Source organism: Alexandromys fortis, unplaced genomic scaffold (genome assembly GCF_014885135.2).
Source record: "Alexandromys fortis isolate MF-2015 unplaced genomic scaffold, M_Fortis_MF-2015_v1.1 scaffold_29, whole genome shotgun sequence".
Classification (NCBI taxonomy): domain Eukaryota; kingdom Metazoa; phylum Chordata; class Mammalia; order Rodentia; family Cricetidae; genus Alexandromys; species Alexandromys fortis.
In genome coordinates this window covers 2,768,568-2,779,512 of record NW_026067891.1, presented here as the reverse complement: position 1 = coordinate 2,779,512, position 10,945 = coordinate 2,768,568, and the positions used below count along the sequence as shown (strand labels likewise).

The window sequence follows — 10,945 nt, the reverse complement described above, 5'->3', positions numbered from 1 at the left end:
TTTTGCAGACTCAGGTTCGTAACCTCAGTGAGAGAAGTCTTAGAGACAGGATGTTTGTGAATGTGTGTGAAGGGCGTCCGGATACCCAGAAGCCCTTTCAGGATTGCACCTGCGACTGGGAGTGTTAGTTCAGACTTGGGCGCTCTGTCCTCGGTGCACTAGTCCAGGGCTTGGTGATGGCCATAGTTGTTGAGCGCGCCCAGGGCTAAGTTTCCCATGCCACCTTTCGGGACAAGCTATAGTCGCCATCCCATGGGGCGTCTTCCCAGACTAAGTCCCAGCAGTTCTCCTGGCCCACGCCCCGCCTCTACCACAGCAAGACCCTAACTGGCTCCTGTTTTCGACTCTGACTATAGCTGCAGCCCCGCCTCCCGTTCAAGATCCTGCCCCTTACTCTTCTAGTCCTCTGCCTCTCAACCCGCCCCCTGTGAGAAGCCCCGCCCCACGCCGCGGTCCTGCCTCCACACTGAGGCTCCGCCCACAATCCTCCCCGCCCCACACCGCGGCCCCGCCCCCGCACTTCCGGGCGGCGCCGGCGGGGGCGCTCGGGCCTGGGCTTCAGCGCTCTGGGCTCAGGCTCCCGGCTCAGGGAAGCGCTTGCGGCCGTTGCGGCCGCCGCCGCCGCAGGAGCCCGCTGGGATCGGGCTGGAGCTTCCTTCTAGAGCGGGCCGGTGAGAGTGAGCAGCCGGGGCTTGGCGGCGCTCTGCGGCCTGCCTCGCGCCTCCTCCGGGCCACGGGTCGCCGAGCTGCCGCCGCTGCCGCGATGGGGGTCCCCCAGGGCCGCGCCCCCGCCGTGGCCGGCCCGCCGAGCCGCCGCTGAGCGCATGGGCCTCGCCAGGCCAGGAGCCAGGCCCCGGGCCGCGCCTCCATAGCCGCCGCGCGCTGGTGAGTAGTGGGAGCCGGCGGGCGCGCTCCTGTGGCGCGGAGGCCTGCTGCCCGGGGCTGCGGGAGTAGGCCGCGCTAGGCCGGCGGACCCAGACCCGGAAGAGAGGGGCGCGCGGGTTGCGGGCGGGAGGCGTGTCGGAGCGCGGCCCGCGATGTGCGAGGTTGTGCTCTGCGCGGGGAGACCAGAGCTCCAAGGGGAAGCCGAGTAGGAGAGGTGCAGGCTCCGCAGTACGTGTAGAGGCGTGGGGGCTGCGTGATATGCTAGGCATATGGGGTGAATGACTTTAGAGGCCGATGTGCCAGGGAAGGAAGGGGTGATAGTAGGGCACGGGAATAGTAGGCCTATGTGAACAGGCGAGGGAGTAAGGAAGACCAAGGATTCTAAGAATGATCTTCAGCTGGATGTGTCTCTGCTGAGTGTGGTGTGCTTGCGGTTGTTCACGGGTCTGGGACACGTTTAGGATGTGGGTGAGTTGGTGTTGAGGAGGTGCTGGTGGCAGACTGTGTGTGTCCTCCCTTTGCGTCATCCCCCAACCGCTGCAAAAAAAGTAAAGGAAAGTAGGGATGAGTAAGAGAGCAAGGAGGGCACTCTGGGACTCTGCTGTGGTTCGACTTGCCAGACACCCTGTTGTCCAGGTGTCCCTTTCTTGTCTGGATGATGCCTTACTTACCCTTTCCCCCAAAACAAAGCAAATCCCCCAAAACCAAAACCCAGAGCTGCACATTTTTAGTTGGGCATGAAGACAATCTATAGAAAAAAAGAATTCACCAGCCTTGGATTTTTTTCAGCTCATCTCCTGGATAACTTATAAAGGGTTCTCACTAGCTGGGCGATGGTGGCGCACGCCTTTAATCCCAGCACTTGGGAGGCAGAGACAGTGTATCTCTGTGAGTTCGAGACCAGCCTGGTCTACAGAGCTAGTTCCAGGACAGGCTCCAAAGCCACAGGGAAACCCTGTCTTGAAAAGCCAAAAAAGAAAAAAAGAAAAAAAAAGGGTTCTCACTATGTGTGCGCTCCTTCCTTTACTCTCAGACTAGTGGAGAACATGGAGTCCAGTGTTACCTGAGAGAGGCAGCCCTAACTGGTTTCAATTTTAGACTGTAGCTTCAGGGATTTTGTTTGATATCTCAGCAGGTGTTGACTTGTCCTGCATCTTTCAGAGAAACAAAGTGGGTTATGATGGCCCCTAAGACTTTATGTGATGGAGGACTGGAGTAGATAGGAAATTATAGCCCTGACCTCTCAAGAATTTAATCAGTGGATAGTTGGTATAATGCTAGTCACGTTATTACTTCCACATTCAGTCTAAATCATAAGCTTGGAAGTTATGCTTGAGTATAATAATATATACACACATTCCCAGGGCTGTGTGTTTTGACAGTGTCAAAGGGAATTTTATATATGATATCAGACTTGTGGAGTCACTTTATAGGTGGTGGTTACAGATTTGAGGCCATATTTGGTGCTACGGGTGTTGGACTCTTAATGAATTTTCATAGCTACTTTATGTGTGGTATTTCTGTGTGTGCCTTAAATGCTAGCTGTCCTCTGTGGGAGCCCAGGGATTATTAGAAATTGGGCGGTTGCTAGCGTTAGTAATTTGTGGGAGTGCTCATGTACTTCTAGAGACAGGTGGCCAGGGATGCAGGCCCTTTTTCCTGTGGTGATAGCCTAGATAAGAACATGGTAGGCATGATGGTCTAGTGTGGTATGTCAGACATCCATGGTGCTTACTGCATGGAGACAGCTCCCAGAAAGTGACTGAGGTTAAAGAAAGGTGTGGGGAGCTCTGAACAGCAGGAGACCACAGTCATAGGGGCTGTGACCTTAAGAAACAGGCTGGTCCTGCTGAGGCTGAGATTATAACCTACCTAAGAAGTCATTAGCTGTAGAAATATCATAATTGTGACCCACCTTTTATTTGTACATGCCTCTTCCTTCAAGCTGTTAGTAATCTAGTCATCAGCATTGTTAGCAGTTAAAGTGTGTATTGTGTGAGAATGAACACGAGATGGATTTCATGGAAGCCAGGGCTCAGCACTATGGAGTGGTGACCAGAGAGAGCCACTCCCTTATTTTTAGTTGTAGATGTACACTGTGCTGTTTTTGTTTTGTGAGAGTCTCTTGTGTCCCAGACTGGCCTCCAACTCTTATGTAGCCAAGAATAACTTTGAGTTCCTGATCTCCTGCTTCTCCCTCCTTTCAAAGGTGTGCACTGCCACTCAGTTTTTTGTTTTGTTTTGTTTCCAAGACGGATTTCTCAGTGTAGCTTTGGCTGTCCTGGAACTTGCTCTGGAGACCAAACTGGCCTCTAACTTACAGAGATCCACCTGCCTCTGCCTCCCGAGTGCTGCAATTAAAGGCGTGCGCCACCACTGCCTGGCTACCATTCTATTTTATGCAGTATTGGGGGTCTGGAGATAGAACCTGCACCTTAGCTTTCTAAGGCAGCACACAACCATCTGAACTACATCCCCAGCCCATGACCTTGATCTCTTGATTAAGATCTTGAACTCTTCACCTTGCAAGTTCTGGGGTTCCAGATGTGTGCCAGTACATTGGCTTTATTTATTTATTAAGTTAGGTTCTCATTTTGTAGTCTAGGCTAGCTTCGACTCAGGATGATTCTTCCATTTTGTACCCTCTGGCTTGTTTAGTGTTCTGGACATCCTACTCTGCCACATGCCTCTCTCCAGCTTACTTTTATTTTATTTTATTTTTTTAAAGATTTATTTATTATGTATACAACATTCCTTCCACGTATGCTTGCATGCCAGAAGAGGACACCAGATCTCATTATAGATGGCTGTGAGCCACCATGTGGTTGCTGGGAATTGAACTCAGGACCTCTGGAAGAGCAGTCAGTGCTCTTAACCTCTGAGCCATCTCTCCAGCCCTCCAGCTCACTTTTAGTGGGTATGTTCGGGACAAGGCAGACTGTTGTTATCTCCCCCTTTGAATAGGTTGAGAGGCATTGCTAGAGCTCAGGGACTCTCTAGGCTCCCATGGGATGTAGCAAAAAGGACCAAAGATCATAGCAGAGGTTCTTATCTAAATATAAACAGGTTTGGTTCCTTCTGCATACTGTACACAGCAATAAAAACTATAGTTCTCTAATCTTTAAGAGTGTAGATTGTATAGTTTTCATCTGGTGGATCTAAACCATATTTCCTGTATGCTTCTTTAGCAGAAGTGTTTGCAATTTATTTATTTATTTTTCTGTACTTTTTCTGCCTCTCTTAAGTTCCTAATCACCATTTGTTATCAGAAGGGAATCTCCTAAGAGAGAAATTAGTAGCCAAGTACAGTTTTTTGGATCTCTAAAGTTGTCCATGTTGATGATGCACAGAGAGATGCCTTTGTATGTGGACTGTGTCCTTCCATCTCTGGTCCATGGTATGGAAGGTGATCTCTTAGCTGTGGAGAGCAGGGAGGACATCTTGCTATATGATTGCTCATGTTATGAGACATGTCAAGGATGAAAAGTGATAGAGCAGACAGGTAATACAGAGACTGTTTACTTGGAATGTGCCTGTCCACCTGAGGATCTGTAATGTGCCTCATTGTTTCTTAGTGTCACTAGAGCAAGTGAAGTGATTGTCTTCACTTGTGAGGGACCAGCTCACTGATGCTGGCGAATGGGGACAGAGTTACCCTTTCTTCTTCCAGCTTTCCTGTCCATTGGACAGTTATTTCTTTAGCCAGGATGGGTGATCTTCAGGCCTCACCACTGAAGGCATCCCTTGAAGGAGAGCTGACCTCTGTGATCCAGGCTTTCACTTAGTGTGAGAGGCATTCTTGTAAAGGTTTCCAGGAATTGTCTTAATGATAGAGCAAAACTTCTGGCCAAAATATGTCTCTGCTGGAAGCCTGCACTGAGTCTCTGCTCCAAGTGGGAGTGGGAGGGCGTCACTGCACATCTCAAGAGAACCTCTGGTGTCCATGGACCACCTTTCCTAATCCTTGTCCTCTTAATGGTTTCAACAGGACAGATTGATTCCCTTGGGAGCTGTAAGTACTGAGGTATTAGGGTGCAGCGCTCATTGTTCACTGACGCAGAGTCCCAAAATGAATGTCCAGGAGCAGGGTTTCCCCTTGGACCTCGGAGCAAGTTTCACCGAAGATGCCCCCCGGCCCCCAGTGCCTGGAGAAGAGGGAGAACTGGTATCTACTGATTCAAGGCCTGTCAACCATAATTTCTGCTCTGGGAAAGGTGCCAGCACTAAAAGTGAGACCTCGACAGCTACCCCAAGACGTTCAGATCTGGATCTGGGATATGAGCCTGAGGGCAGTGCCTCCCCCACCCCACCATACTTGAGGTGGGCTGAGTCATTGCATTCCTTACTGGATGACCAAGATGGGATCAGCCTGTTCAGGACTTTCCTGAAGCAGGAGGGCTGTGCTGACTTGCTGGACTTCTGGTTTGCCTGCAGTGGCTTCAGGAAGCTTGAGCCCTGTGACTCAAATGAGGAGAAGAGGCTGAAGCTGGCAAGAGCCATCTACCGAAAGTACATCCTGGATAGCAATGGCATTGTGTCCAGACAAACCAAGCCAGCTACTAAAAGCTTCATAAAGGACTGTGTCATGAAGCAGCAGATTGATCCTGCCATGTTTGACCAGGCACAGACAGAAATCCAGTCCACCATGGAAGAGAATACCTACCCTTCCTTCCTTAAGTCTGACATTTATTTGGAATACACAAGGACAGGCTCAGAGAGTCCGAAGGTTTGCAGTGACCAGAGCTCAGGGTCTGGGACAGGGAAGGGCATGTCTGGATACCTGCCTACTTTGAATGAGGATGAAGAATGGAAATGTGACCAAGATGCAGATGAGGATGATGGCCGAGACTCTGTCCCCCCCAGCAGGCTCACCCAGAAGCTGCTATTGGAGACTGCTGCCCCGAGGGCCCCCTCAAGTAGACGGTACAGCGAAGGCAGAGAGCTCAGGTGAGTTCGGCACAAGGTGTCCATTTTCTATACACACCTCGGAGACCTGGCAAAGGAGCAAGGGAAAGGTGGTAACATGTGGCCTTGTTTTCAACCCCAACTGAAAACTCTACTGCTGCTGTTGTTGAATTATGGTTTTATTTCCTAAATAGATGCCGTCATACTTGTCATTAGATTTTTTTTTTTTTTTTTGGTTTTTCGAGACAGGGTTTCTCTGTGGTTTTGTAGCCTGTCCTGGAACTAGCTCTTGTAGACCAGGCTGGTCTCGAACTCACAGAGATCCACCTGCCTCTGCCTTCCGAGTGCTGGGATTAAAGGCATGCGTCACCACCGCCCGGCTGTCATTAGATATCTTTTTATATTTGCGGAAATGAGAATACAATGAACAGGACTTGCTAGATGTAATCCCACCTACTTGGGAAACTGAGGCAGGAGAATCAAGAATTGTGTGTCAGTCTGGGCAACTGGTAGAGATTCAAAATGAAAAGGTGTGGAGGCTTATTGGAGTTTCTGCATAGCATGCTGGAAACCCTCCTGTAGCTCTCTCCTTAGTAACACTTGTACTATGAAACATATGGCTTTGTGAATTATTAGAAGCATGGAAATTCTTAATGTTTAAACTTTACCCCGAGCATAAAATTTATGTCTTCTTGCATAGAAGAAGGACCTGATCGGAGACAAAGACTAACGCTTAATAATGGGAGGGGAATACATTCAAACACATAGAAGATTCTAATTGCTTTCTTTTAACTTTAGACTTATTTTATTTCATGTGTATGAGTGTTTTACATCTGTGTATATATACCACATGTGTGCCTGGTGTCCACAGAAGTCAGAAGAGAATTTCCGATCCCTTGAGACTGGAGTTAACAGATACTTGCCAGCCACCATGTGGGTGCTGGGATTCAAACTAAGACCCTCTAGAAAGACAAGTGCACTTAACAGCTAAACCACCTCTCCAAACCCCACCCTCCTACACCTTGCTATTTTAATCTTTAGGATTCCTCCTGAAGAATGAGACAGTAGTGAGGCAGTTTCTGTGTAGTCAGTTGTTGGAGGGGCCAGAAACTCCTGATGTCTGTGCTTGGAATTCCAGAACTGGACATTTCCCCTCCATATATCAGCCCAAGGGTGCAACTTGAGGAACAGCAACAGTGCTCCCAAATGACTATAGCTTTGAAACTTGTTTTTTCACCTTTCTGTTTAATTTTTTTTTAATATTTACTAATGCATATGAATGTGTGTGTGTGTGTGTGTGTGTGTATGTGTGTATCACGCGCACACCTCCAGTATGGTGGGGTTGGGGAGGGGGATGTGTGTGTGTGTTTGTGTATGCACGGGCCTCCATTATGGTGGGGTGGCATTGCCCTAAGGCTCATATGTGGAATATGTATTAATATGTGGTAAGAGAACTACTTGTGGGGGTCACTTCTTATGGTTCTAGGGGTTAAACTCAGTTATTAGGCTTGGTGGCAACCTCCTTACCTGCTTACCTGCCTTGCCAACCCAAGCTTTACCATTTTTTAAATTCAGTATCATGGTTATAGGAGGCTTGTTTGGTTAGTGCTTGTTTTATTGTGGACGGAGTTTCCTGCTTATCCACTCCCCCCAGGTTGGCCTAAAAGTTTCCCTTTGAGTCAGGTGATGGTGGCATGCGCCTTTAATCCCAGCACTCGGGAGGCAGAGGCAGAAGAGGCAGGCAGATCTCTGAGAGTGAGTTTGAGGCCAGTCTGGCCTACAAGAGCTAGTTTAAGAGCATTGGTTGTTCTTCCAGAGGTCCTGAGTTCAATTCCCAGCAACCACATGGTGGCTCACAACCATCTATAATAGGATCTGATGTCCTCTTCTAATGTACAGGCATACATGTAGACCACTCATACATAAAATATAAATTTTTGTTGTTGTTTTTTTTTTTTTTAAAGAGCTAGTTCCAGGAAAGGCTTCAAAGCTACAGAGAACCCCTGTCTCGGAGAACAAAAACAAAACAAAAATTCCCTCTGTAGCTGAGAATAACTTGAGCTTCCTGTCCTCCTTCTCCACTCTAGAATTCTGGGATTACAGGAATGCACCACCAATTTATGCAGTGAAGGTTGAATTTGAGGCTATGGGTGTTGACGGATATTTGACCAACTGTACTACATTCTTAGCAGTTGATTTATTTTTTTAAAATATTTATTTATTTATCATGTATACAATATTCTGTCTGTGTATATGCCTGCAGGCCAGAAGAGGGCACCAGACCCCATTACAGATGGTTGTGAGCCACCATGTGGTTGCTGGGAATTGAACTCAGGACCTTTGGAAGAGCAGGCAATGCTCTTAACTTCTGAGCCATCTCTCCAGCCCTGTTGATTTATTTTTTGAGGGAAGATCTCCTATAGCCCTCAGTCTAGCTATGTAGTTGATGAATTATTTATCCACCTTTCAAGTGCTGAGATTACTGGCAAACTCCCCCACCTCATTTCCAACATGTTTTTTTTTGTTGTTGTTGACTGTGGTATTTGTTCATGTTTTTTGTTTACAGTGTTAATGATCTAATTCAAAGCCTTATGCATTAGAGGCAAGTTTATCAATAAATGACTTCCCTTCAACATTGTAATTTAGATACATTCTGCTTGTCGTTCAAGGGGCTATAGTTAGGAAGCACAAGGCAGGGAATAAGAAAATCCAACCCAACCACACACTGGGATTAAATTTTGACTGAATTGGCTAGTGTTTCATGTGCTTTGAACAGAAATTCAACTTTTCTTTTTTTTCTTTTCCTCCTTTGCTCTCTCCCTCCCTCCCTCCCTCCCTCCCTCCCTCCCTCCCTCCCTCCCTCTTTGCTCTCCCCCCTTTTTTCTTTCTCTCTTGAGACAGGATCTCACTATATAGTCCTTTCAAATTTAGACTCTGTAGACCAGGTTGGCCTCAAACTCCCAGAGATCCTCCTACTCTGCCTCCCTAGTGCTGGTACTAAAAGATGTGCCACCACACCTTACTAGCACTTTCCTTTATGGTTCAGTGAACTTGCTTTCTTGACAACCCATTTGATTGGATCCCGTGTGATGGAGGTGGAGGTGGATGCCTTGTGAACGTGTGCTCTAACTACCCTTGTTTACTTGCGTTTCCCATAGCAATGAAAGAAGATTATTCATTGGCTTATAGCGGGGAACATTGATGCTGCTATGTCCTGCTGGACCTTGAATGCTTAGAGCAGCGGTTTTAAACCTGTGAGTCACGACCTCTTGGGTTGTCAAATGACCCTTTCACAGGGATCACACGACATTAGCAAAATTAAAGTTATAAAGTAGCAACGAAAATTCTATGCTTGGGTGTCACCATAACACGAGGAATTGTAGTAAAATCGCAGTGTTAGGAAGGTTGAGAACCACTGGCTTAGAGCCTAATGAAGTACAACTAGGGCAATCCTGTAAGCAAAATGGGGCACCTTATCTAGACAGCATGACTATTTCCCAGTAGAGGGAGAGGAGTCCTCCGAAGGAAAATTGGGCTGATGAGAATTAGGAAAAGAAAAGAAAAGTTGATATTGAATAGATATGACTAGCAAGTGTTCACTAGGGAAGGAGGCCTCAGAACTAAATCTTGCTGCGTGATAACTTGTTTGTGAATGGCATGTTAGTGAGATACAAAGATCCAGAAATAGTGTAGCATGATACCAACAGACTTGGGTCACTGACCGCCTTGCCTTGTGTCTCTGATTTGGTGCTCTGCTGTGCTTTTGTTGGTGGCCATTCTGCCTTGACAGGAGTTGCCATTCCTGTGTGTCAGTGCATGTGCATAGTGATTTTCATATAGATGACTTGAAGCTTGGTTTTTTCAAAACTGAGAAGGCATGGTGCTCTCAGCTAAAACCAAGAGACACACTACTCTTGGTTGGATTTTGAGTTTATTATACTTATGCAGGCATTGTGAGCTCTTAGGCCTAAGTGTCCCAGCACACTTTTGGCATTTGCTTTGCTTCCTCTCAATTTTTCTCTTTCTAATTTACCCTTTGTATTGGAGATTGAACCTAAACCACTGAGCTATGTACTCAGATCTCTCTCTTCTCTTTAATTTTGAGATGGTTCAGTGGGTAAAGGCACTTGCCACTCATCCTGGCACCAGAGTTTGATCTCTGGAACCTATGTAAAATTGGAAAGAGAGAACTGACAGTAAAAGGTGTTCTTTGACCTCTACACACATGGTATACATACACCCCTTCTCAATAATAATAAATGAAAAATTCAAAGACTAGAATAAATTTGAGATGGTGTCACTAAGTTGCTTAGGCTGACCTTGAATTTGTGATCCTTTTCCCTTAGTCTCTTGAGCAGCTGGGATTACAGGTTTGGGTAGCCTAGACTGGCCTAGAACTTGCTATGTAGCCAAGGCTGGTCTTGAACTTCTTTCTCTCCTTCATCTTCCAAATCTTGAGATTTCAGGTATGTGTTCCTACACCTGGCCTCCTTTATTGTTACTTGTTTTTGTTGCTTTTAAAAAATTTTAATATGTGTGTGTGTGTGTGTGTATGCAGTGTGTGGGGTGATGCAGTGCCTACAGAGCCAGAGGGAGTTAGATACTCTGGAAATGGAGTTACAGAAAATTTTGTGAGCTACTTGACTTGGGTGTTGGGAACTGAACTTCATTCCTCTGTGAGAGCAGTATGGGCTCTTAACCCTGGAGTCATCTTCCCAGTCTCCTTTTTCTTTACTCCCTCCCTTCCTTTCATAGGGTCTCACCTCACTGCGCCTAGCCAACCTGAAACTCACTCTGTAGACCACGCTGGCCTTGAACTCACCGAGATCCACTAGCCTCTGCTTCCCCAGTGCTGCGATTAAAGGTGTACACCACACTGGATCCCTTTATTTCTTTTTGAGACAGGATCTTACTCTTTTTTTTTCTCTTTCTTTTTTTTTTTTTTTTTTTGAGACAGGGTTTCTCTGTGTATCACTGGCTGTCCTGAAACTCACTTTGTAGATCAGACTAGCCTTGAACTCAGAGAGATCCACCTGCTTCTGCTTCCCAAGTGCTGGGATTAAAGGTATGCACCACCACACCTGGCACTCTTTTTAATTTATTTTTATTTTATGTGCATTAGTGTTTTGCCTGAATTATATCTGTGTGAGGATGT

At 46.9% G+C, this 10,945-nt stretch overlaps 1 protein-coding gene across 2 annotated transcripts in view; it reads left to right on the top strand.

Annotated features, from left to right (window-relative positions):
- Positions 1-517: 517 nt before the first annotated feature.
- Axin1 (axin 1) overlaps positions 518-10,945 on the top strand; it is a 54,969-nt gene continuing 44,541 nt past the window's right edge. For both annotated transcript variants that reach the window (XM_050134120.1, XM_050134112.1), the window contains exons 1-2: positions 518-885; positions 4,874-5,832. In XM_050134120.1, the coding sequence (XP_049990077.1) occupies positions 4,955-5,832 (878 nt within the window). In that variant the 5' untranslated portion in view covers positions 518-885; positions 4,874-4,954. The remainder of the gene's footprint in view (positions 886-4,873; positions 5,833-10,945) is intronic.